The following is a 27,744-nucleotide window of genomic DNA, read 5'->3' as shown; positions in this document are numbered from 1 at the left end:
TTTTCTTCCATTCATAAAAAAGGTCTAAGCGAAAATATTGCCGTATCACCGGTGGAAACTGGCATAGAATCTATTTCGGCTGCCATGCCCTCCCTAGATCCGCATTGTGAAGATGACTTGCCTCATCCTGCCTCCTCTCTTCTCCAAACTCCATGTCCTTACAATCTTAGATCCCATGATTGTAAGCCTGTTACTTCAGATTCAGTAGGTGGTATAGGTCAGCTCCCCTCTCAAGGCCAATTCAAAAATAAAAGAGGAAGGAAGTCTAATCTAGCCAAGGCTAAAATAAAAGCAAAATTTGATGTAGCTGATGGGAAACAACAGTCCATCACTGGGGTTCTTAGAGCGGTGCAGACCCCTGAAAATGTTATAAAATGATATTGACATCATGGAATTGCAGGGGTCTGGCCAGTAAACCTAAAAGACTGGCCCTTAGAGAGTTGATTCAAAATTCAAATTCAGAGATTCTTTTTTTGCAAGAGACATTAGGGAACGGAGCCGAAGTAGAACTGTCTCTAAATGCCCTCCTTCCTGGCTGGAAATTCACAGCAGTAGATTCAGTGGGTCATTCAGGGGGTTTGGCAATAGGCTATAAGGAAGGGAGAGTAAAGGTGACTAATCAGTGGGGAATGAAACAAGTGATGGGCATGGAAGTCCAATCCCCTGACTTCGCATTGCCTATTACTATTCTCAATGTATACGGGCCCTGTCAAGGAAGGGAGCTCTTTTGGAATGACTTGATGTCCAAATCTCTGTTGAAGACAAATCATTTGGTGTTGGGAGGAGACTTAAATTTTTCTGTTGGGAGAGCAGAGGCTTGGGGACCGTCGGCCAGGGAAGACCCTTTGACAGACTTTTTCTTAAATCTCCTAACGGACAGCAAATTCATAGATGTCAATCCGATAAAACTAAAGCCGACTTGGAGGAATCGGAGAGCAGGGGAGGCTAGAGTGGCGAAAAGACTGGACCGGTTTCTCATCTCTGAAGAATTAGCTTCAAAGGTTCCTATTTTCAGGCAATGGGTTGAAGAAAAGGGGTCTTCTGATCATTTCCCTGTTTTTCTAGACCTCTCCATCCCCCCTCCAAAGCCTCCTGCGCCTTTTAAATTCAACTCTTCATGGCTGCAAGAACCTTCTTTTATCAATCTCTTCAAAGGAACATGGATACACCCGGATAATAACTCAAGAGAGGATAAAAGTTTCCTGTTTATGGAAAATCTCAAGAGACTGAAAAAAGCGACAATCCTCTGGGCAAAAGATAGAAAGGCAAAGCAGAACGAGGAGCAGCTCAGGATAAGTGAAGAACTGAAAAAACTGGAAAGCATAGAGGCGGATGGATATGCTACCCAGGCTTCAAAGGAAAGGATCCTACACCTGGAGAAACTTCAGAATCAAATTCTATTGGCAAAGGAAGAGGAATGGAGGCTCAAGAGCAGAGCGATTTGGTTAAAAGCTGGAGATGAGAACACCAGCTTCTTCCACAACTATGCAAAAGGGAGGAAATCTGCAAACACCATATGGAGCCTTAAAAACGAAGAAGGGAGGGAATTTCGGTCCTTCAACTCATTATCAGGTCTTGGACAGAGACATTTTCAGAGTTTATTTGCAGATCCGGGTGAGGCTACCATTGCTGAGGTAATAAAGACAGCTCAATGTTTCCCAAGATTTGTTGAGGAGGAAGAAGCAGAGGAGATGTTAAGTCCGGTATCTAAGGAGGAAGTAGAGTCAGTAATGAAATCTATGGCAAAGGAAAAAAGTCCTGGGCCAGACGGATGGTCTATAGAACTTTTCCTTCATTTTTTTGATTTGATTGGTGCAGAAATAACCGAAGTAGTTGAAGAATCTAGAAAGAAAGGAGAAGTCTACAGTCCTTTCAATGCTACTTTCCTAGCCCTCATCCCGAAGAAGGAAGTTCCCGAGACTTTTGAAGATTTCAGGCCGATTTCCTTATGCAACTGCTTATACAAGATCATAGCTAAGGTGATAGCAAACAGAATCAAGCCCATTCTGGCGAGCCACATCTCAATGGAGCAGTTCGGGTTTCTAAATGGAAGACAAATTCATGAGGCCATCGGAGTAGCCCAAGAAGTCTTACACAGTGTCAGACAAAAGAACAAGAAGGGTGTAGTAATAAAAATTGATCTATCCAAAGCATACGACCGGATTAACTGGATTTATATTCGGCTGCTTCTAACTCACTTGGGGTTCAAACATGACTTTATCAGATGGATCATGGGGTGCATCTCAAATGTCAGTTATGCAGTTCTAATCAACGGATCAGCATCACCTTTCTTCAGAGGCCAGAGAGGTTTAAGGCAAGGATGTCCTTTGTCTCCGCTGCTTTTTCTCTTAGTGGCAGAAGGCTTAAGCAGGCTGATCCAAAAAGCTAGAAGGGAGGGGAAGGTAAGAGGTATAGAGGTAGCAACCAATCTATTCATCTCTCATCTTCTTTTTGTTGATGATATATTGATTTTCTCAAGCGGAGCTCCTAACGAACTTAAGGAATTAAAATCCATTCTAGATTTGTTTTTGAAAGCAACTGGAATGCAGATAAATCCTAGGAAATCTCAGATGTCAGTGGCAGGAATGGACAGACAGGAGAGGATTCATCTGCAAGCTCTGTTTCCTTTTCAATATAGCTCTATGGACTCCACCTTCAAATACTTGGGGTTTTGGCTAAAACCAGGCGCATATAAAAAAGAGGACTGGAATTGGCTGATTGCCAAGATAGAATCCAGAATCTCTCACTGGAGTTTCAAATGGCTCTCCAGAGCTGGAAGATTGACCCTTATTAAATCTGTGCTTCTGGCCATCCCAGTCTACTGGGCAGCATTAACCTGGGTACCTAAAGGAGTTTTGGAGAAAATCAGAAGAATATGCTGTAGATTCTTGTGGGATGGCTCAAAAGAGAACTCGGTGCTTCCTTGGGTGGCCTGGGACAAACTGGCAAGGCCAAAGGAATGGGGAGGTTGGGGAATAAAAAGGCTTCCTGATTTTAGTCTCTCTCTGGCAGCAAAATCAGGGTGGCGATTAATTTCGATGGAAAATTTATGGACTAAAGTGGTGAAAAGGAAATATATAGAACCAGCCCCCTTGGAAGATTGGATAAGGAGCCCCGTGAAGAATAAGAAGAATGTCTCAGTTATTTGGAAAGCATCGGTGGAGGCGTTCAAGGTGATTGAACAAGGACTGGCGTGGAAGATTGGGAATGGCAGGAACCTGAAGATAGGATTGGACCCCTGGGTAGGTTGCAACGAAAAATTTGCACTATCCCCAGGACTTATCAGACATCTAGAAAATATGGGCATCTCTACTCTAAACCAGGTGGAGAAGGAAGGCCAATCTACTATGTGGGGACAGGCTTGGAAAGATGGGGAAGACTTAGGAATAAACATTAGATGGAGGAACGAATGGAACTCCTACATTCAAGAACTCAATCGATCCAATGTCAGACTAAAAGATGGTCCGGATACGCTGATATGGGCTCATGGAGAATCTGGAGAATACACTCCTAAGTGTGGATATAAATTTATTATGTCAAGGAAAGGATGGGGTGACCCAGAATGGTGGTCGAAGCACATCTGGAAGCTAAAGTGTCCAGCCAAGGCTAGACTTTTCTTCTGGTGTTTGTTAAAACGGAAAATCCCAACCTGGGATATTCTTCAGTCAAGGTACATGTACGGTCCAGGGAGATGTCCTGTGTGCAAGTCTGATGAGGAATCTATTAACCATCTTTTTATCCACTGCTCTGAATCAAAAAAGATATGGGGGGAGATAAGGAAATTGCTAAACATTCAGGCAGAATGGGGGAATGGATCCTTGGAAGATGTTTGGGGAATTTGGTGGAAAAAATACCCCGATGGGAACATGAGAAATCTTCCCCTCATTTTCTGCTGGGGGGTCTGGATAGCTAGAAACAGGAGCCTCTTTCAAGAGAAGGAAACTCCGGCAAATGTTACTGCTATTCATTGTGCCTCCATCTACTCGTCCATCCCTGTTCCTGATACTAAAAATCAACAAGCCCATCACAAGCCTGTAATCATTAAAGAAGGCATCCCCTGGGCATTTTTTGACGGAGCATCTCAAAACAACAGGGCAGGAGCAGGAATGGTCATTCACATAAATGCAAATCATTCTTTAAAAGCCTCTGTAGGCCTAGGGTCAGGATCCAATAATTTCGCTGAGCTGTCAGCTCTGAGACTTCTCCTCTGTTGGCTTCTACAAAGAAACATTTTCTCAATACAGATTTTCGGAGACTCCCTAAACGTTATAAATTGGGTCAATGGGAAAAGTTCCTGCAAAAATCAAATTTTGAAGCTTCTGTTGGAAGAATTGCAGGGGTTAAAATCATCCTTTAACAGCCTCTCCATTTGTCACATTTTCAGGGACAGCAACGCCTCAGCGGACCTGCTCTCTAAGGAAGGCTTGCAGCAGACTATGGGAACCTGGAAAGTTGTAGAAGATCGGCAGGGACAGATCCATTCATCCGATCAGCCTCCTTTCGCTCTTCAGCAATGACTGTGTTTACTCTTTTCCGCTTTCTTTCCTGCCAATTTTTTTTTTTTTCAGACTCTATATCGGCATCAATGCTCTTCTCAAATAATACTGTTATCCCTCTCTCGTCTTTTCATGGGCACTATGATCATACAACTTTTGTATTGGGGTTTTTTCCTCTTATCGAGGAGACACTAAACGCTTTTTTCTTGGTTTTTATAATTGGATGCTCTCTTAATGAAAGGTTGCTCCTACAGTCAAAATTCTGAACAGTTCATCAGCTAACTTCGTGTCACCTTTCAGAAAATCCAAAAAGACGTTTTGCCTGCTTAGGTCCTACACAAAAGATATGGTTCGTGTCACCTTTCAGCAAATGTCAGAGAGGCGAATAACAGGGGAAGCATTCTCTCTTGTTTTTGGTTAATCTTGGTCTTCTATGATCTGCTAGTTACAGGAGAGAAAATTGGAGGAGTTTGAACAGAAATCAAATCTCAATGAACTCAGCAGCTGCAAAGGAGGGATTGGGATAGCTGTTCAATGCCACTAGAGTGGATTATCCAGCCTTTCTAGTGGGATAAACAAAACAAAGAAGGCCTACAGGAGCAAGCATGAGGCTGATGTGCTGGCAGAGCTGAAGAACAGTGGCGCAAGCCTTCAGAGTTTTTTTTTAAAGGTACTCAGCTGTTTTTTTTTTTTAGGACAGCCAGATAGAAATGGCAGAAAGTTTTTGTCTCATATCTGATTGCAAAAGCAGTCAAACAGAAGCATCTGAAATGCTCACAGCATATGCATTGTAACTTTTTATTTTCTTAATAAAAAGTTAGCTTTTTCTTCGGAAGAAAAAAACTAAATGATGATAATAATATCACAAGAAAATGTCATGGATAGAAGATAAATCAAATTTAAAATAACCCTAACTATTAAGCCCTAGATTTATCAACATGGTATCAGAGCTACAGATTTGAATAGTGCGCAGAAAGAAGATCAATTTTTATTTAATTTTACTGCAATAAGATCAAGTTCCTTGAGCCAAATTTTTGAAGGAAAGTAGAAGAAGTTCTAGGTAGTTTTTCAAGCCCTAATTGCAGCCATTCTCAAGGCTAGTGACCCTTCATTGTTAGCCAAGTTTTTGTACCCTATAGACCCTGCAAATGGAATTAATTCTCATTAAGGTATTCTTCCTCTCATGTATGAAAATTATTTGCATCTTCCTAAATGATTTAAATCTTATATCATAAAGACACATATAAAACTATAGTTTAGAATAATTTGAGAATCAAAGATACAAGAAGAGATTGCACATAAATTAGTACCAAAAATACAAGTTAAGATTTACACAACTAAATCATAATACTCACACTATCTTTCATCTCTTAACAATAATGTTTATGGAATTAAATATAGTTATTTATCTAGAATATATGTGATAGATTAATCCAACAAAATGTTTACATCAGATGAAGCCATTCAAGATGTCATAACGAAACATAATGTTTCTTGGCTCTTTAAAATTTAAACAAACATATATATCTGATACAGGTTGCAAGAATCACTCATAAGATATAAAAGGAATTTCTAAATAGAAAATAAATAAATTATTTCCAGGTTCATCAAACTTACCTTAGAGTTATCCACACTTTCCACCATGTACAAGTTGGGTACACCAACTACCATTAGAATGTTGAATATACAACAAAATGCATGAGCATAACATCCATACTAGAATTCAACAAAAAGTAAAGAAGTCATCATAAGACAACAAATCTCATAGTGTTGCATGCATCTGCAACATAAATTCTTCCTTTCACACCTTAAAAGAATAAGAACAATAATGCTCGTAGAAAGCACCCAATTTTCAAGAGAATAAACAATAAATGTAGATGATGTGAAAAAAAATTGGCAGGTGCTCAATAATGTTTAAATATTTAGTGTTAGATTCGATAATGCCTAATGTTCCAAAGTTCTAGTATAAGAAAATATGTGTGCATAACGAGAACTTGGTGTTTAAAATAGTGGGGTTAAGATGGATCTATGCATTTTTTATTTTTATTTTTATGTTTAACATTTCACATCTGAATTCAATTTTTTTCCACACGTGTGATGCATATCATCAAACTGGACCACAAGAGCACCTCATTTATCTAGGCACAATTACAGTTAAAGGGCTAGTCTTGAATTTAACCATTTTTTTCTGCCCATTCCTTTTTTCCTTTTAACATTTGACATCTAACATTAAATTTTTTCCTTTTAATATTTGATATCTGACATCAATTTTTTCCATTTTATTTTACTAATGTGATGGACATACAAACATATGTTACACGTCTCATCCAACTGGGATGTAAGATCACCTCACTTCTCTAGGTGCAATTATGGTTGAAGGTTCCATCCACAATTTATTAAAGGAATATCTTATACATCACTCAAGGTAGTTGTAGGTTGCACTATAAATATTTCACCTTTGTAATGAAATTTTCATGGAAGTATGATAGATTATAGAATAGGAGTTTCATGTGATGAGTTTATACACATCTAAGTTTCTGGGCATATTTTATTTCCATGTATCAGAGAATAACAGGTTGTCACACAAAAATCATGTCCTCCTAGCTATAGCAAGGACCTTCCACAGTTTGAGGGGAGCTCTTTTGCTACTGCCCCACATGTCCTAGAATTTATGAAGCATATATGGGAATTGATGGAAAGAGATGAAGGTTCCATGATAAGGTTATTTATTCTTTCTTTGGGACAAGGGCATGGTGGCTAGCTGAAGAATTCTTGTAGCCCAAAGAGCATAAATTCTCTCAAAGCTCTAGTTGAAATATTCCTCAAATTCAAAAATTTGATGGTACATATCAAGAGTTGTTGACATCCCTACAAGAGGAAGGCCTCCTTGGTCTTTTTGAAGGCAATGATAACATTTTTGGGGATGGAAGTGGAGCATCTATGGAAGAGGGATTGTGCTCAGAATTTGAATATGAAAACAATAGATATTTGTAACATGAACAACCTTGTGGCAGCAATGATAGGAAGGAGGGCCATTTTAGCATCTAGAGTGATTGTTGAACACATAAATGAGTACCACCATGAAAACTATGATGGCATTATTACACCACCTTCAAATGATAGATGTGTCACTCTTTCTGGTGAGGATTGACATCAGGTTAGTGATGTTTTTATTGGCTTCCCCATAGGAAACAATGTTGCAGACCCTAAAGAAGAAAGTAGTAGCAATTTTGAGATGAATTTGGTGTGGGATTTATGCTCAAAACTAAAAACAACAACACTCCCTCCTCTTATGGATTATGTACATGATAATCATAATAATGAAAACATAAGCCTTGACACCTCTCATCAATATGGATCAATCATCAGAACATATATTTGGGGTTGGGTAGAGGTAAGTCGTATACACTACCAGCATGGACCACTGATGTTTGGTGATCACGAAGAAGAGGGGAAGTTTGATTTTGAGCCCTTCACAAGAATCCGTCAGGAGGGTTTTGAGATTGTGTCATATTATAACAGTGTTGAACTAACCTCCCTAGACTTTTCATAAGAAATGAGGATAGAATATCCTTCCTAGGACAAGAGACTTTGCTCCAAATATGACAACAATAAGGATTTTGCACCAAACATTGGCATTTCTAATAATGAGTATCAAGATTCCACAAGTTATGAAATCCTTGATGATGAATTTGTTGCTTTAGAGGAACACAAGTATTTCTATTTTTCACACCAATTTCCCCAAGTCTTGGACAGTGAAAAGTAGAAATCAACAAAGTCCTCTTATCTCTACAATCAAGACCGCAAACCTTCTTTAGTAGAGAAAAGGCATAAGGAGCATATTTTTGAAGAGTCAAAGGAATTATCTAACAACGTAATAGAAGTTGCACCTCTTCACTTTGGAGCGAAAAACAAAAAGGTGCCCACTAGGTCCGCATCTTCCAAATTACCGAATTTATGAACATCTACACAAAAATTGGTATGTACATTACTGATCAGTGAAATTATTAAGAATGGATTGTTATAGTTTTGCAAGACACTTAAGGCCCTCCTATCGGAAACTATATCAATCCTAGAAAGGAGTAAAACCCTTTGTCTATAGTTTGAAATTTGTGTATGGTTCTATGCATAAGCCCTAGAAGGACAATCTCCAAAAAGCCACTCCTATGCATTAGTTGAAGGGCTATGTTGGGCATCAGTCCTATTTTGAGACCACTGTCAAAGGTTACTGAAGTTTTGAAGTTAAAGCTACATGAAGAAATTTCTGAGCACGTTTTGCAAAGTCAATCTAAATTGAAGAAGCTAAAATTCTGAAGTAAAAGAAGTTGAAATTGTGAGCACGTTTGTGAAGGAGCCAAGACAATTATTTAAGGGTATACCTGTATATTATAGAGATTCACTAGGAAACACTTTGAATCAATTGCTAATACCACTTGTTACACTCCACAAGCCGACCCTTCACCTCTTCTTCTATTTGTGTTAGGTGTTCGTAGAACCCATCATTTTGTAAATCCTTGATCATGAAGGTTATAGTTCCTGGACACAAAACATTAATTTTGTGTTATGGTCTCCCTCCAGAATGAGAACAAGAGAGTAGTTGGGTGGGTGGAAATGAGGTAGCTTGGTTTTATAAGCAAGAAAACTAGGCTTAGAGATTCGAACGAAAGAAGTAGGTCTCACTCAAGCTGGAAAGGTAGAAAGGCAGTCTTGTAGGCAAAACTTTCTCAAGCTGGAAAGGTAGAAAGGTGGTCTTGATCGTGTCTTGCTCAAGCTAGAAATGAAGAAAGGTTGCGGGTTCAAACTCAGAAACACAGAATTCTTAGGGTTGTAGAGAGGCTTGACTGCAAAATACGACCTTTCCCACTCTTTCCCTCTGCTACTCATGTCTTTCTCGAGATAGAAATGCAAAAAGGCTTACTATTCAAACTCAAAAACACAAAAAGGCTTAGGGTTGCAGAGAGGCTTGACTGCAAAATGCGATCCTTCCCACGGTTTCCCTCTACTTCTCGTGTCTTGCTCAAGCTAGAAATGCAGAAAAGCTTAGGATTCAAACTCAGAAACACAGAAATGCTTAGGGTTGTAGAGAGGCTTGACTGCAAAATGTGACCTTTCCGCTTGGTGTATTTTTCCCTCTGCTTGGCCAATTTTTTTATAAAGAATACATTAGGTTATATATATTATGTTATGGTATATTAAAACCCTTTAGGCCCTCATCATAACCCCAATATATTATTTTGTGATTTTTTCCATTTTTAATGCCCTAATATGAACGCACGTGATATAATATTGGTTTATCAGTGACGCCCCCGTGGATGGAGCACCATACCATATAGCCTAAGGATCATGGAGTATCATTCCCCTACAAGGATGGGAGATGCACTAGAAAGGACCCCATTGTATAAGAATGCACTGCAGAGACTCAAAATCAATTGGATTGGTTTGAAACTCAGTCCACCCTTGTTATTGGGTATGCTAGAAGGTATAAAGGAGGAAGAGGAAAGAAAGCAGTGGGAGGAAATAGAGAAACATGCAGAGTTTTATCCACAAGAGGAAACTCCATCAACAGAGGCATGTGATGTCAGAGAGGCCACAAGAGCTATGAAAGATATGGACATAGATTAAGTTGCTCAAAGGATGAGCAACACTTCCAATAGGAGGGTGATGATGAGGCTCATCAATAAGTAAATTATATGGGCCTTAATGCCACTCTCCAACATATTAAAATCAACTTTCCTCGCATTTATTTAAATTTTATTATATTTTCCTTGGTGAGAAGGGTGAAGGTGATATGTTATGTCATGTGGCATAATGTGCATTAATCGCATGATTTGGAGCAATTTTGGGCTAATTTAAGTGCAGGAACTTGAAGTAGAAAAGCAAGAGGTATTTTAGGAGATTAGGTATGACTCCTTAACTCCTCAATCACTCAAAGATTCCTCCACCATATCTAATCAGCTCAGACTTACAAGGAGCCAAGCCCACCAAGTTCATTGGCAGCCAAGCCAGTGATAGTTGAAGAGAAGTCAATCTCGAGTTTGGGAGCCAAGCCTCCCTAATTTTAAGGAATTTTTTGGTAGCTTCAGTTGTATAGATAAGAAGGCATAGGGCCTCATTAGGATTGGACTTTTTATTGTAGGCAATTTCGAGCTAAGATATTTTGATTGTTATTCTCATGTTATTTTTGACATTTGGTGATAATGGAAAGGGTTTCTTTGATCCAGCACTAAGTTGGCTCAAAGGGCTAAAGCTCTTGGGTTAGGGACCAATGCTAGTAGTAGAGGTTCCTCTTTTAGTACATGTATTACTAGATTAGAATCATAGATTAGTTGCTAAAGTTATCGCCGCTTTGTTTAATTTACAAGTCTTTGAATGATTGGTTAGTTTTGTTTCCATTATTTGGAGAAGTAGATCGGTGTTATAGTAGTGAAAGAAAAGACTTTAGAAAATCTTGTGGCAGTGGCCTCATCCTCATCTCCTTCATGGGATCATGGGTTGATGACCCCACTCTCACAGCCCCAAAAACAGATTTATCTTTCAGTTATTACATATCTTAGGATTTCTTGTTTAGTAGATCATTGTTGATGATTTCTTAGAAGCACCTGCAATTGTCATTTTGGTTTCTTGAGTTTTCTATAGATTAGAAAGCATTCCATTCCATAGATTTAAGCCATTAGCCATCAATAAATAAGTTTCTCAAATTCAACTCATATTTTCCACATTTACATAAAGTTGTGCATGAATGAAGAAAAGAATATGTGTTGTTGCAGGAGTTGTTGGTCTACATTGAGGAATTCATTCCACTAGCCTCATCTAAGTCTTCTCCACCTCTCACCCAACCCTACCAACCACTAATTCATATTTTTGTTTTGTAGCCACTATGGACATCCACCTTGAGAAAATCCAACCATCCTAAAGAGTTGAGTTGATCCTTGGGTAGTGTGCACGTTCCCCATACCTTATTCCACCATTATACATCTTCCCAACACTTCCTTTCACCTTCCCTATATTCTTGCGACTTTCAGCTAAGTTTCCTGTAGTAAACCAGGACATCCTGTAGTAACTACAAGAAATCGTATAGCAACCACAGGAAACCCTGTAGCATCCTGTTTTAGACTATTTTGGGAAGAAATGATGATTAGAGCCTAGGGTAGGCCTTCAATGTGATCTCCATACCCCTCAATGCCATTTTGGACTAGCTTTTCCATACCTTCCTCCCCTACAAAATATCAGCTTGTTTAGCTTAGAATTTACATGTCTAAATCGAAATCCAAAAGACTATTTTCTACAATATTTAGCTAGTGCATGCATACATCAGTCATAGCAATGTTATGATAATTTCCATGTCTACTTAGTCCAAATAGCTAGATGATAGAATGCACGGTTAAATTAGGTCTTTTCTGCAAAGTAATGTGTGTTAATTCTTAGCTAGGTAATTTCATGTCATTTCATATCACTTTCTATTCAACACTTTCATTTCCTTAAAATAGGCAAGCATTTAATTTTTGCATCAAAGATAGATTTACATTCACTGACAGTAGCCAACCTCCTTCTAGCCAATAGAAGATTGGTTTGAAAAACCCTAGTGGTCTATCGCCCCAGTTGGGAAGTGACAAGAGTAGACTGTTGCATCTGTTGTGCATATAACACTGTCACCTCCAAGTTTCTATGAACCCTAGGTTAATAAAGTAAAGTTGGTCGCCCTAGGAGTCACAATATCCTTGTTGCAACACTGGGGATCATCAGGTATGTTAATGGGAAAAAATAGTATGGTATTTATTACACCACAAAAATTATTTTAGGCTTGTTGGTTACACTAAAAGTGACCGGGCAGGAATTGTCGATGATAGAAAGAGCACGTTAGGATATGTTTTTCATTTAGGTTCGAGAGCCATTTCATAGGCCTCCAAGAAGTAGCCAATAATGTCATTGTCAACAACAGAAGTTGAATATGTTGTTGCAACAGAAACAACGTGCCAAGTAGTTTGGATGAGAAGAATGTTGAGGGATTTATGCCATGACCAAGAGGGAACAACAATTATTTTCTGCGACAACAATTCCGCAATTGCATTATCAAAGAATTATGTTTTTCACAAGAGGACCAAACACATTGATGCTAAATATAATTTTATTAGAGAGTTGATTAACAATGGTGAAATTGTTGCAACAATAGAGGTCACAGGAACAGTTTGCTGACATTTTCACAAAGCCATTGGCATGTGAAAATTTTGTTTATCTTAGACATTGTTTGGGAATTGTCAATGGCAGTAATTTTGATTAAGGGGGAGTGTTGGAAAATTAATCCCAACCACCGCATTTACTAAACTAACAACAACCATACTTTCCAAGTATATCTTTTGCAGGTCACAGATTTTGTTTGCACGCTGAAGGACAAAAGTTTTAAGCAGGAGTATAAGTTCCCCATTCCACAGCACATCAGACCATTCTTCAACACACATAAAGCATTTAAAAACAATGGAAGTTTAATGAAGGGTTGGTCATCTGCAAGTTTAGAAAATCATTTATTTTGTACAAGCACCCATACTATGTCTTAATATTTTGCTCTGTCATGTATTAATGAGCCAAAGATATATGTTTTGATAAATATGTATGTAAAAGGTTTTTTTTAGAAAAACTCGAGGGTGTAAGTTTGAGCGGTGAAGAGGAGAAAACCGTGGAGCAAATTTTGGTGGGCACATGAAAATAGTTTGTTACGAGGTTTTACAGAGAGTTACTCTGCAACCCCTGGTGAAACGTAAATCGTAGTAAGAACTTTTATTTACTTGGTGAAGGAGCCGAAACCTCCATGTGAATGTATTTCATGCATTAAGAATTATAATCCAAAGTTTTTTTTTTTTTTCTTCAAGCTTTCTTTGGATTACTCTGTCTTCCTATGTGTTAAATTTCTGTGTTTTTTAGCTCCTATCTAGTTGCAATTTGATCGCCCAACTAAAGATTTGATCTCCGCAACTGAATTTTTGAGGGAAAGACTCCTCCCTTTTCCCCCATAAATTTCTTTCATTTCTCACCCATGACCTCACTTCTTCAACTATGGCTATCCCATTGGGAGTTGGAAACATAAGGAGTCATACACTCGTATAACCTTTAAATCCAAGTGATAGACTCTACATATTTGCTCAAATCATTCCATGAAATTTGATTCCGTATCGAGTGAAAATTCCCTTATCGATGGGGGAACGATATCTATAAGGGCAGTGTTTGATCCATTATCCCCCGAGAGCATCGAGAATAACATAGGAATTTCCAAGCTTCTCTTCCAAGAATTTCCATGCTTCATGCAAGGTCGATGGTGGTATGGGGCTTTTGACAAAATATGATTTCGATTTAAAGTAATCTTTACTGGAATCGTATTTGTTGCATGATTTGGCCTTGTTTGTGTATGCAGTGTAGGATATGGAACCTATACAAGTGAAACCCCAAATAAAATGCAAGGTAATGTACATTAACAAACTGATGTTTTATCATCAAGAAAAAGCATGTTCGATTCTGCTTTGTATTATATATACCAATACCTTTTAAATGTTGCAGAGATGTAACATGTCAAAAAAAATGTTGAGAGGAATCACTCAAATGGTAAGAAAAGCAAAAAGGATGGAAAAGATGACTAAACATGTTTCCCAGGGTGTATCGGAATGCTCATAGTACCCTCGTCATTTTCGTTGAAGAGACCTAGAATGCATTCAAACAACATGTCATTGCAGGGAATGACAAGCACACCCTAGTGTGCATACTCGAACTCCATCATATCCTTGAGAAGCCTCTAAATACATAGTCCAACCATTCAAATTTAATTTGCTCCGTCGATTTGGTTGTCGATCTAAGTGAGATACAACATAACCATTCAACTTTAATCCACTCTGTTGATTTGGATATCGATTCGGGTGGGATATAATACATTATGGTCGTAGATTTTGATGTCAATCCAAGTGAATAGGGTATGCTATGACTGCATATAAAATGTGTTCCCTCATGGCTCTATTATGGACGCATGGCCTCATGGCTCTATTATGGATGCATGGTGTAGACAAAAGTGTGTGATGAGATGAGGTAGAGCCATGGCATGCATGTAAACAACATGACATAGTTTTTACCGGCGGATGGAGACTTGAAATGGCATAGGCTAGGAACTTTGGTGGATGTCACGACGACGGGCGAGGATTGTCACGTCGACTCGAAGAAAAACATTTCTAGTAGTTACATTTTCCAAAAAAAATCGCAATATAGACTGTTCCATAAAAAAAGATGTCAAAGTGCAACAAGAAAGTGCACTACATGCATGAATTTTGCTTTATTAAGCAATCCCATTATTTGAGAGGCTGAAATATAAAGAAATCATATAAATGCAAACACACCATGAATCAAATGTCTCAAAGTCCAATTATGACAAGTCCTTGGATTTAAACCCTCCATACACCTTGCACATATCTCAGTATCAACCAAAAACCACTAGTTGTACTTTTGGGTTTGTTATTTAAAACATGGACCAATAAAAAGTTCAAATTAATACCCAATAGTTTAAGACATAAAAATGAATTAAATAATTCATAAAAATAAAATAAAAAATAATTCGATAAAATTACATTTTTATTAAACTGAAAAATATATTACATATTTCACTAAATTAAATTGGTATAAATTTTATTATTTACCCTTTCCAGGATAATATACCAAACTGATGACAAAAGTTAACAAAAAAAAAATCATGATTGAGCAAACCCTAACCAAAGAATCTTTAATGAAGTTGTATAGTCCTATACCCCATGCCAAAGTTCAGATGTTGCATGCTCAGATACAAATATATAATATTTTTTTTAACATAAAGAGATTTCGGAGACATTTCCAGGACCACCATTTATTTGTTATATCTCTAAAGTCTGATTGAAATAATAATGTGCTTGGAATAACATAAAGCAATTTTGGTGGGTAGAGAAAAATACGCGTGGGATGTCCTTTGGCGTCTTTAAATTTTAGGATGTCCTTTTGGCAATATTAATCACCTTATTATTCAATGCAGAGTGAAGGGATGGTGCATATTGAATCTCACTTAGTGTAGTAAGGTGGGTGGATATCAGTGGTTTAGTGTAGTAAAGTGGGTGGATATAGTGTAGTAAAGTGGGTGGATATTGGTGGTTTAACATCGTATTAATTATATTTTTATTCAAATCTAAAGCCATAAGATTATGTCGTTTATGTCAAATTTCATTTTCGTGTTTTATAATTTTTATTATTTGATTTTTTTGTTTGTTAATTAAATAGGTAATACTTTAATAAAACGTTTTTTTTTTCTATATACTTATTTTTAAGAGATGTAATAATAAAAATATATATATATAATTTTAAATTATAAAATATAATAATAAATCATAAATATATATAATAAAACGAAATATCATTTAAAAACTTTATTAATTAAATTTTAATAAATATCAAAATAAACTAATATAAAATGATTATGCACATTAATATAATGTGAATATATTGTATAGTTTATATAAGCTTTAAATTTCATGAAAATCAAAATCCTTAATATGTGGTAATATTGATTAAGAATTAATACAATAAAAAGGTTTTTAATTTACTAAAACTTGTGATAAATTAATTATTATGAATTTATAAGTATTTTTAAGTGAATTGTGTGTCATTGAGATTTGACTTCTCATAAAAGTAAATAATAATATTTTAGTATAAAGTGACAATATTTATGGTGGATAAAAATGTAAATTAAAATTGTGAAGAGTTACTATTTTCTTGAAAAGTTTCTGGAACATTTAGATTGAGCAAAGTTTACAAATCAAATTTTTTATTCTAATAAAAAAATGATTCAAAAACATACTAAAAACAATTAAAAATGTAGAACGATTAAACTAAATCCTTAATATATATTTTTGTTAAAATAGTTGGAATAATCATTTTACCAAAATCTAGATTATAATAGAAATTATGTTGTCTTTATTTAAATTACCATTTAATTTATTAAAGTTCATTTTGAAATGATATTGTGCTTCTCCACTTACCGACAAGAATTTTCTTGATCATGAAATTCATGCTATACATTTTAAAGTTTTTCTAGGCACATTTTCCTTTTGAATTTGTCCAAAATCCACCAAGGATTTGCTGAAATCATATGTTTGAGTTGTGAACTCTCGATAATCCAAGTTCCCGAAGAATTTTCAAGGAGTTGAATCTATATATGGAGTCAAAAACTCTTTTAATAACAAGATATCATGATTTTACCAAAAAAGTATTTTGCCAAATTCTGATCAAAAACTATAAAATATATAATAATTAGACAATTCCAAAATAAATTTATAGAAACTCCTAGCTAATTGAAAGCACCAATCAATAATTTTATGAAACTATGGTAATGAGAATATATGATATCTTTGAGAAAAAACTTGAAAATGTGAACAATGGATTTGATAAGTCCCTAGCAATTTGTTGAATTACAAATCCAAAATTCTTATTTAATGTGCTTTAACATGGAAGGAAAACCAAAAGTGACAAAAAAATGTGTTAGAACATGTTGACAACGTTGTCATTGATGGAAAAGGGTGTTAAAGGTTTCTTGTGTTAGCCTAGTTTCTTGTGAGTAGCAACAGGGATAAGTTTAGAGTCTAAACCACAATTGATTTAAAGTTTAGTAGATTCCAAACGTATTCAACATTGACGTTGCTGAGTATGTATTCGATATTAGAGGTATTTAGTAAGTATGTATTGTTGCCCCTATGTATGTATTGTTAATCATGTGATATATATTTATGGAGGAATAAAATGAAATATAGATTCAAACCAAAAACAAAAAGATATCGTGAAATTGAACTTCAATTAATAGATTGAAAATGTTGAAAACTATTTACATGCAGAACGAAATAAAACTAGCTCGATTGGTAGTAGCTTCTCTTTAAGAAGAGATGTGATGGCTACATGCCTTTTGAACTATGTTACAATGAGACACTAAGGCCTTTTATCATAAATAAACAATGAGAAACCCTAAACATCTAAAACCCTAACCCTAGGAGATGAAGCGCCAAAAGTTTATGGGCCCTAGTGGGGTTTGTTGGAATGTCAACTTCTTGGGGTTGTAACATTGATATGTGATCTCCATTTGGCATAGACAATATCCCATTAGAAAATCCTATCTAAGGATAACAACTTTTAACTGCAAATTTTAATCTTTGATTATCATTTTCTCATTTCCCAAAAAATGTCGTTTAGGGCCTCAAAATGACTATGAAATTTTAGGACCTGAAAACCACAAAAAATAGAAAATTGTCTTCAAATAGTAAATTGTGTTGAAAAATAAAAAAAATTGGTAGGAAAAAGTTCTAGGGATCCAAGTGGAATAAGAAGGTGTCCAACAGTATCCATTGGATCATCTTATAGAGTTGTGAGTGAGTATGATGCTTGTCATAGGTATGGCCTTGTAGATGTGATGTAAATCCTTGCGGATGTTGTGATGTAAATGTTTGAAGATGTTTGATGAGCCAAAAGAGTGTGGATGGTGTGCTTGAATGGAATAGTAAAAAAATCAGAATGAAACAAAATATACACATCTTAAATCAGCATACCAAGTATGTACACAATTTTCCTTTAAGAAAAACATGTATACATATTGTAATGTGTAAAAAGAAATCTATATTGAAGTTGACTTACAAAATCATTATTGTTGGCTTGTATTACTTCAGTTTTTTTAATATTACAAGGTCCATTTGTCTTGACTTGATCTTCAAATTTGGAAATGAAGAGAGAGACCACAAAGAGCCCTAGAATACAAAGAGGCAACCCTTCACTTCAGATTCCTACATTGGAATACAAACAATCAATAAATTATGTATATAAAAAGATGTGTTATAAATGATAGCGATGACAATGAATTTGAATTTTTGTGAGAACTACTTTATGAACTGGTTGGCAAAGAGAGAAAGAGAAAGAGTAAGAGGATCAGATGTCAAGCAAAATTGAAGAGGAAGAGCAGGAGATAAGAAATTGTAAAGGAGAAGAAACAAAGCATAGAACAAAGACAAAGAGTAGGTATTCATAATTAAGGACCAGGTAAGCCATCAAATTAAAACTTTAATGTATCAAGGGCTTGGTGACTCCTTTATGGTAATAGCATGAAAAAGAATAGGTTGGAGCTTGTAGGTGGAAGTGGGTGCTTCTAGCAAGTTGTAGCGTGTAGAGGAAAAGTGAGATTGAATCCTCCTGTAGGTAGAAGTCCACAAAAATTGATGTAAGAAATGGTAGTGGGTGCTTCAAACAAGTTGTACTTTGCAAAATAGAAGAGAGGTTGAAGCCTCATGTACGTGGGTTCCTACAAAAGTTGATGTGAAAAAGGAGTGGGTGCTTGCATTTACATCACAACAAAAAAATTAATGGTTTTTCCCTTTATGAGTTTTCACTTATTTTTCCAACATATTTTTTAAGGATTCAAATATTATTCCTATTTATAGTAGTATGAGTGACTATTCTAGTTTGAAAAATCATAGATATAGAATGTAGGTGAATATTCAATAGAAAAAATGTAATTTACTATTAAAAATGGTAATTTTTGGGGGAATATTATCCATTTAATCTCATATATATATATATATATATATATATATATATATATATAGGCAAGTTTTAAACCAAATTAGCAAATATATTTTTTAGAAAATGTTCAAAAAATAGCCGATTAGCCAAATTTAGTCCCTAAAATTTTTCACAGTTGTTTCTTATGTTGCTATTCATATGATGTAATGTTGCTTATATAATAGTTCAGATAACTATTAAAAAAAATGATGATCATGAATGATGTAACTAATTCAATCCCTCTCAGTAAACTCAACTTTCCAACTGAACAAATCCTTCTAAATTATATATGTTAAGCATCTTACCACAATCTACACAATGCATATTAATTAAATATAACATTTACATAAATTCTCTAACATATATGTGTTAAACATCTCACTATCAACTACACAATCCATGTTGATTAGACATACCATGTGCAATCCATGTTGATTAGACATACCATGTGCATACACGGTTTAATAATTTTTTAATTAGAAAGAAAAAATCCTTTATTATTTGAGACAAAACATTCTCTTCGCAATTGTCAAGATAATGAAAAATTAAAATACACTAAAATAATTTTTTTTTATTAATTTAGTATATTTTTTAAATACAATTTGATTACATAGTAAAATCTCTTTATTTAAAAAATGTTTTTCCTTATTTACTTGATACCAACCGTTTCTTATTATTTCCAAAATATTATGAAGAATAATAGTTGGTATGGATGGACATAAATAAACTTTTATATATTTTCAAAAGGTTTTGGATAAATAGAGGTTACTTTATATAGTTTCAAAATATTTGGATACATAAAGGAGTCTCATTTGTTTAAAAAAGATAATTTTCATTTTCGATTTTCAAAATATTATGAAGAATAATACTTGTTTAGATGGACGTAAATAAACTTTTATATATTTTCAAAAGGTTTTGGATAAATAGAGGTTACTTTATATAGTTTCAAAAGATTTGAATACATAGAGGAGTTTTATTTGTTTAAAAGGATAATTTTCATTTTCGATTTTAAAGATATTCTAGAAAATAGTTAAATATCGATGGTATTTGAATAAGTAGTAAAGTTTTTTCATTTATAAAAAATGTTATAGCTAGAAAGATTATTTCATTCTTAGTAAAAATATATATATTTTTAAATTATTAATAAAAATGATATAGTGGAACAAAATTGAAATATATATGAATAAAGTTGATATATATATGAGCATGAAGTGTTTATAAAACAATTGTTGCACATTTGAAAAGTATTTGGATGAATAAAAATTCTTTGGTTATTGGTGATAGAAATTGAGAGATGAGCAGAGAGATTGAACACAACACACGTAACACCCTCCTCCCACATCTACCCAAGTAATCGGTCAGCCTGGGTAAACATGCGATGAGAGGCCACTATGATATGATTCGACCTCCTAAATCCTGTTAAGGAAGTGGAACCGACGGAAACACACCATATTCACATCCAACATCAGCATTAGGACCCTCAGGAACCAACCCATCCTTGTTGTCAATCAACCCCTGAGTCCCACTGAGATTTTGGACCACTTGACCTCTGGTGTTAGGTCCCTATACTACTAGTGTAGCCCCTTATTGTTATTAGTGCAACCCCCTTATTGTATTGTTGTGCCCATGTAGTCCCCATATTGCTATTATTGTGCTCCATAGAATCCTACTATTGTTGGTGTTGTGCCCTTACAATATTATTGTTATGCCGGCTCTGATTATATTGTGACCCCTTAGAAAGGAGGTCTTGTCATTTATATCATCCAAGATATTGGAAATAATGCTTCCATGTGTTGTGAGTTGTCATTGTGTGTCCCTAGGTGTCATTCTAGAAGTAGTTATTTCCTATGTGTGTGAGTTGTCTATGAGTCATAGATCCACCTTCTTCTAATCTTATCATCTAGAAGTCGGTGATCTAATTCTTATATATGTAACTAATTTGTATGATCAATAAACAATGTGTGATTTCTTGTGTGTTTAATAACACTCTCTCATATTTATATCATGGTATCAGAGTTGGTTTTGGCTTGATTCCCTTACAGGAAAGCCAAGAAAATGCGAGATAACATTGAATTTTATTCCTCTATAAATGAATAGGATAGGAGATCATGTTGTGTGGAGTGATCAATTAAAAAACCTATGCATGGTTTGTTGTGTTTTGATTATTGATTTGTTAAGCATTGTGTAGAGTTGTCCTTGTTAAAAGTCGTGATAAATGATTAAAATGTATATTTGTTGAAGTGTCATGTCTAATCTACCGAGGAGAGCTTTGTGTGCTGAGAGTCATCACTCTGACATAAAAGAATACCAAGATCTGCAAGATATTCAAAATCCGAACCTATCTGAAATCCACGAAATTCTCTCTTTCATCTTTTTAATTCCTCTCGAAGAAGCAATCTACGACCAAGCTGGGTCACATCAAAACTGTAGCACATCAATAGCTATGGAGGGATAGTTGGAAGATCGTGGAAAATAACATTGGTGCTCATTTCATCATATTCTTTTTAAATCACAGACCGAAGGCAAGATCTAAATCCCAGCACCACGGGTTACATATATATATATATTTTTTGGCGTTGACAACAGGGTTCAAACTTGTACGGGTGACGAGATGTGATTGGTCCTTCATTGATTAACAAAACCTATTGGTTCTATTTGATGAAGAGATGTGTAATCTATGTGTGATAGTGGTGTGAGAATTTAGATTTGCATGTGAGAACTGTTGTGGGAGGAAAGAAAATTTAGGTTGTTGTCATAACAAAGGAGAAGAACCTGATCTACTCAAATATCAAGCATCAACGCCCTGAAGTTGAATCGTCCCCAGTTTCTGCGCAGGGAGGGTTTGTCTCTTGATGTGAATAACAAGTTGAGGGGCTGTCTCTAGCCACTTCATGCACATATATCCTTGTTGTGTGATGTCGCACAACCAATCCATCGTGTCTTTCATGAGGGTGTTTCCAATCCACACATAAGATCGCAATGCTCTGAAACTTTGATGTTAATGAAGAATATGGTTCCAACAAGTTCATTCCAAGAGCATGAGTTCGAATACAAATTGATCCCTCATCACTTGCGTGGAGGAAATATGATAGATCAAAGAGGTGAAGATCTTGGGAGGTTAATGGGTGTTTTTCCATTGCAAAAATTTGGGCTTGGGCGATTGTTTTATTAGTGATATGACTATAGTATTGATTGTGTGTTTAAAAAAAAAAAAAAGTGTGTGAGGAATCGTATTGGTATTTGTGTTTTTATTGGTTCCAAAATTATTTTAGTGCATAAAAATATGATGCAGAACCACAAATAATAGGTCAATTATTCAACAGATTAATGTGACCCTTCGTGCTCTGGGAGCATTAGTCACGGGTAGTTCTTAATAAGGTCAAGCTGATGTGGCATGTCATGCTCTAGGAGTGTCAGTACAAGTTATTTATACAAGATCAATTTGTAGAATTTTCTGCTGAAGACATTTTGTATCCATAATGTTATCCTAGATAATTGGTGAATATAGCGGAAAGCCATATATTCAACAGATGGTGGAAGTTCCATAGGATCGTTCAGTAGACTAACCCGTTGCACTCTGGGAGGTTGAGAAGTGTCAATTATGCAAAGCACGTCAACGATGGTCAAAGGCATTTATATTTTAAATGGAGGTCAAGTGAAAGCTCAAATATGTGGTGGTGAAGAAAGAGAGATGTTTGTGAGTTTCCCGAGTGGATGTGAGTGTTGATGAAGACCAGTCGGACGAAGATTCATTTATTATTGTAATGTGTGTTTTTCTATACTTTCCATGTAAGCATTAAGGGAAGGTATTGGAAGTAATGATTCCATGTGTTGTGAGTTGTCATTGTGAGTCCCTAGGTGTCATTATAGAAGTAATTATTTCCTATGTGTTTGAGTTTGCTATGAGTCATAGATTCACCTTCTTCAGATCTTATCATCTAGAAGTCGGTGATCTAATTCTTATATATGTAACTCATTTGTATGATCAATAAACAATGTGTGATTTGTTATGTGTTTAATCACACTCTCTCATATATATATCACAAGAATTTTTCATTTGTGTAATGTAAAGGAGGTTCCCCCCTCAAAGAGACTAATTTTGAAGTCATTGATCTATTTCTTCTTCTATTTTGTGAGCTAGTTGCATAACATTTGGTATTAGAGCTTTGGATTCTATGGTTTCGCTGCTTCAAACAAGTCATCATGGATTTTTTGTTGTAAATTTTTTTCTACGAAGCTTCGGAAGCTAAAATTAAAATCCACTTGAGCCAAAATATTTATGAATATCATGTACGAATTTCATATCTTTACTCACTATATTATCAGAGTTATGACATGAGTAAGTTAGGGTTTTTGCAGCCTCCAGAATTCCATCTCAAATAGGTGACCTAGGGAAAATAGGCATAACATTCTCTCTGAGCATCGGATTTAAATATTGTAAAAAGTGACAGAAATAAGACAGGTTTCAGTTTCTTGGGTATCATTTTCAAGACTGAAGTTCGAAACGGTGACACGTGGAACTTTGTAAAAGTTCGCTCTACTAAACTAGTCTATAATCAAGCCATCATGGGAGATTGGGCATAACTCTTTCTTGAAAAATCCAATCTCGATCAGACTTGTGGGGTTGTAAAGAAAGATACTATGGGACACAATTTCAAACCTTGGAGATCCAAAATTGCAGAGATACAACAAATTCAATATCAAGCTCCTACAAAGCAAAAAAAAAGGTGTGTACTTTTCTAAAATTTGCATAACAATTGTTTGAAGAAAAAAAATTGAAGTGATTCAAAGGGAGTAGTGAAACATAAATATCATTGTTTGATTTCAAAATGACTCGAATCAAGAAAATAGAAAAACCTAGCAAGCAACCCAAAATCTCTACCATGACACATGAAGCAGAGGAAGAAATGCAACATGATATATCAAAATTACGGGACCAAGTGCAACATTTTTTCTCTCACAAAAAGTAATAGAAGCTATCGAAGCTAAGATCAATTGTTTTATCTATGGCATGGAAGCTAAGATTGATGGTATAGAAGAAAATTTGAAAGGCAACATGGAATATTTGAAGAAAAATAGGGAAGGTTGGACAAATTTGCTACAAGAAAGGCTTCCTAATGAAGAAAATGTAGTAGAGGAAACTCATGATGAGAACAAAAGAAATGTTAAACATGATTTCATAATCTAATGTTGGATTAAAGACCCACCATATTCCAAAGATAGATACGAGGAAGTTTGATGGCAAGGATCTGGTAACTTGGATACTACAGATGGAGCAATATTTTGATCTACATGATTTGCAACCGTCACAAAAGGTACATATTGCATCTTTATATTTAGAACTGAATCAATTTGTATGGTATAGAGGGGATTTTTCTCATAAACCACTTGTCACCTGGTCAAATTTCATGGAGGAAATTATACCACATTATGAGGATACAAAAAGAGCAACACCTTCTTTAGTTAATTGATAAATCTCAAACAAAAGGGTTCAATGGCAGAGCACATTGAGGACTTCCAAAAATTAAATATAAGGGTAAACGATATTCCAGAGGAGCATAGGATTGATGTCTTCATAGGGACTTTAAAGGATAACATCCAACATGAGGTTCGTCTTTGGGAACCTGATTCATTGGAGAAGGCATTCAGGTTGGCAAGAAAAATTGAAAGAAAAAATACGGCAACAAGGAATCCTACCACTCCCAGCTATAAATATCGAATTGTTGTTGCTTGTAGCCTTCCACAACCTACAAGGTTGACACCACAAAACTTGGAAGAAAAAAAGAGAAAAAGGGCTTTGTTATAGTTGTGATAGCAAATACACTAAAGGTCATAAGTGTGCTGAGAAGAAATTATTTTACATGGATTGTGAAGAGGAGGAAGAAAAGGATCAAGAACCGTCAAAATAAGAGGATATACACTAGGAACCAACCCCAGAGAAAGAAGAAACGAATCCGACCATATCTTGTAATGCATTGGCAAGAATTACCACTCCTCAAACTCTCAAGATAAATGGAAAAACAAAGATAGTGAAAAAATGTTTGGAAGTATATATTCGTTGATTTGTATTTGATAAACAAACACAATGGGTTAAGTGGTTACTTCTGGTTGAATGGTGGTATAACACTTCAGCAAAAATGACCCCATTTATGGCACTTTATGGATATCATCCACCATCCACCACATCATCTTTAAGAGAAAATTCAATGGTTCAAGTAGTGGAAGATCACATCAAGCATCAATAAAAAGTTCTCCAACTCTTAAAGGATAACCTCTCTTTGGCACAAAATCGAATGAAACAACAAGAATATCAACATCTCAGCAAAAGAAGTTTTGTTGTATGCGACTGGGTATTTTTACGGCTACAACCATAAAAACAAATGCCCCTCAAGCAAGCTAAGAAGGATAATAAATTATCACCAAAGTACTATGGTCCTTACAAGATGTTGCAAAATATTGGTCCTATGGCATACAAATTGGAGCTTCTTGCATCTTCCTGAGTGCACCCAATTTTCCATGTTTCATGCTTAAAGAATGTTATAGGTGACAAGCTACCAATTCAAACAATATTGTTGGAACTTAATGAGGAAGGAAAAATCATATTGGAACCTGAAGTAGTCATGGAAATAAGAACCTGACAGCTATGAAATCGATCAATTTTAGAGTATTTCATCAAGTGGAAGAACTTAATTGTTGAAGATTCTGCATGGGAGGATGAGAATTTTATACAGAAGCATCCAGAACTACTCAAGCATTGAGGACAACACTTTTTTGAAGGAGAGGGGCATGTTAGGTCCCTATACTACTAGTGTAGCCCCTTATCATTATTAGTGCAACCCCCTTATTGTATTATTGTGCCCATGTAGTCCCCATATTGTTATTATTGTGCCCCATACAAGCCCACTATTATTATTGTTGTGCCCTTATAATATTATCTTTATGTAGGCTCTGATTATATTGTGAACCATTAGACTCCTATATATAAAGGAGGTCTTTCATTTGTATCATCCAATAATTGTTCATTTGTGTAATGTAAAGGAGGTTGCCCCCTCGAAGAGGCTAATTTTGAATTCGGTGGTCTATTTCTTCATCTATTTTGTGAGCTAGTTGCATAACATTTGGACGCTCTCGTGCTATGGGAATGCCAGTGTCCAGTAAGCTTTGGACGCTCCCACAAGCCTTTATGCCTACATCCAGGGACTATTTCCAGCAGACCTGTGCCAGAGTCTAGGGAATTTATGGCACTTTTCAAGCTTAGAATTTTGGTCACTGCCCAGAACCTATTGTAACTTATGGAATCCATTAAACACGTAATGAAAAACTAATAAAACAGAAACTAGCTCTAGGACTAGGCTTGATCATTCCCAACCGGGATTGACATTTTGTCAAACACTTGGCATCAATGCAATCTACAGGTGTAAACAACAAATCTAAGCATAAGTGTCTTATACTTATTTGAGAATCGCTAAGAACCATTGTTCCCTTACATAATTAGCTGCAATACCATCTATTAGGTCATAGATACTTTGTTTATTCATTTACAAATAGAAACATGAGGAGAGCCATACACCATCACTGTCAAAATACATGTTCATAACCAGCAACATAATAACATAAATACCGTGAATACATCAACTATAGAATCCACATATAAACTAGTAAATTTACACATGAAAGACCAAGGGAATGAGTTTCTTATTAATGAATGTAGAAACAACCCAGGGATGGGACTACCATGTTCCACTCGACCATATATTGGTTGAGCTAGATCTCTCTTCAACCAATCACCCCCGTGTCATATTCCAAGCATGAATGTGGGAATCATAACCAACCAAAAAGAACCAAACAAGCATGGATGCTACTGGAGTTCTCCACATACACCATGAGGAATTTGAGTGCCTTCTAGTCTCTCAGGCTTTACCTAAATCCAGAGTCTAATCCAGGGATCACTAGGCCCTACACCGAGACCCACTCTCTAGGCTTTAATGTACATCCCATCCTGGGACTACTAGGCCCAACAGAGAGAAATATACCTCTTGGATTTACCGCATATCCTGTCATTCACCGACAAGGATTCCTAGGCCCATTGAGGTGCACAATCCTAGATTTACCGCAACCCACAGTCTCGCTCAAGGGTTACTAGGCAAGTGGCTTTACCACGATCCACATTCTGGTTCAGGGACCACTAGGCCATGTGTTTTTCATTTCGAAGATCCGAATCACTCAGCTTCGACTCCATCCGACAATCCAACTCAATCGAAGTATGAGAAGCCATCTCATCAAGGCTATTAGGAAATGGCAAGGCTAGGCTAAAAACAATGTCACACTTGGAAAAAAAATTCTGGAAGCACGTTTAGTGGGTGCTAATTTGTTACGGAAACTACGATAGTTTGAAGCTGTCCTTAGTGACAGGCGGCTGTAACGGTGACCTTCAAGTCCCGCCAGTGCCTGCCTTTCCCATGTCGTGACAGAAAGAACCACATGCAATACCATGCATGCCAAATATAATAAAGAAAACACACATGCAAATTGGTACCTGCAAATAATATTGTTGTAGTTGCTTGATCCTGCTCTTCTGTGCTTGCCCCTTCCTTCCTCTTGCCTTCTTTTCTGTTCTTGATCCAATGCCAAAGTGCTCCAAGAAAACTCTATGTTCAAG

The 27,744-nt window shown here is 36.0% G+C and overlaps 1 protein-coding gene across 1 annotated transcript; it reads left to right on the top strand.

The window, feature by feature from the left end:
- Nucleotides 1-374: 374 nt before the first annotated feature.
- On the top strand, nucleotides 375-4,517 carry LOC149225763 (uncharacterized). The gene is made up of 3 exons (XM_089380009.1): nucleotides 375-1,703; nucleotides 1,968-2,402; nucleotides 2,550-4,517. The coding sequence occupies exons 1-3, from the start codon at nucleotides 375-377 to the stop codon at nucleotides 4,515-4,517; spliced, it is 3,732 nt and encodes a 1,243-aa protein (XP_089236135.1).
- Nucleotides 4,518-27,744: the final 23,227 nt, after the last annotated feature.

The sequence above is a fragment of the Pinus tabuliformis genome, chromosome J (genome assembly GCF_031772625.1).
Source record: "Pinus tabuliformis cultivar Carrire ecotype Pingquan chromosome J, CPIR1, whole genome shotgun sequence".
In the NCBI taxonomy this organism is placed as follows: Eukaryota; Viridiplantae; Streptophyta; class Pinopsida; order Pinales; family Pinaceae; genus Pinus; species Pinus tabuliformis.
This window is presented reverse-complemented; position numbering and strand designations above follow the sequence as displayed.

Bases quoted from the DNA above. Each gene is read 5' to 3' on its own strand.
- LOC149225763 (XM_089380009.1), top strand. From the start codon at position 375: ATGATATTGACATCATGGAATTGCAGGGGTCTGGCCAGTAAACCTAAA. The intron at 1,704-1,967 runs GTATCTAAGGAG...TGCTTATACAAG, and splicing joins CAGAGGAGATGTTAAGTCCG to ATCATAGCTAAGGTGATAGC. The intron at 2,403-2,549 runs GTAAGAGGTATA...ACTGGAATGCAG, and splicing joins AAGCTAGAAGGGAGGGGAAG to ATAAATCCTAGGAAATCTCA.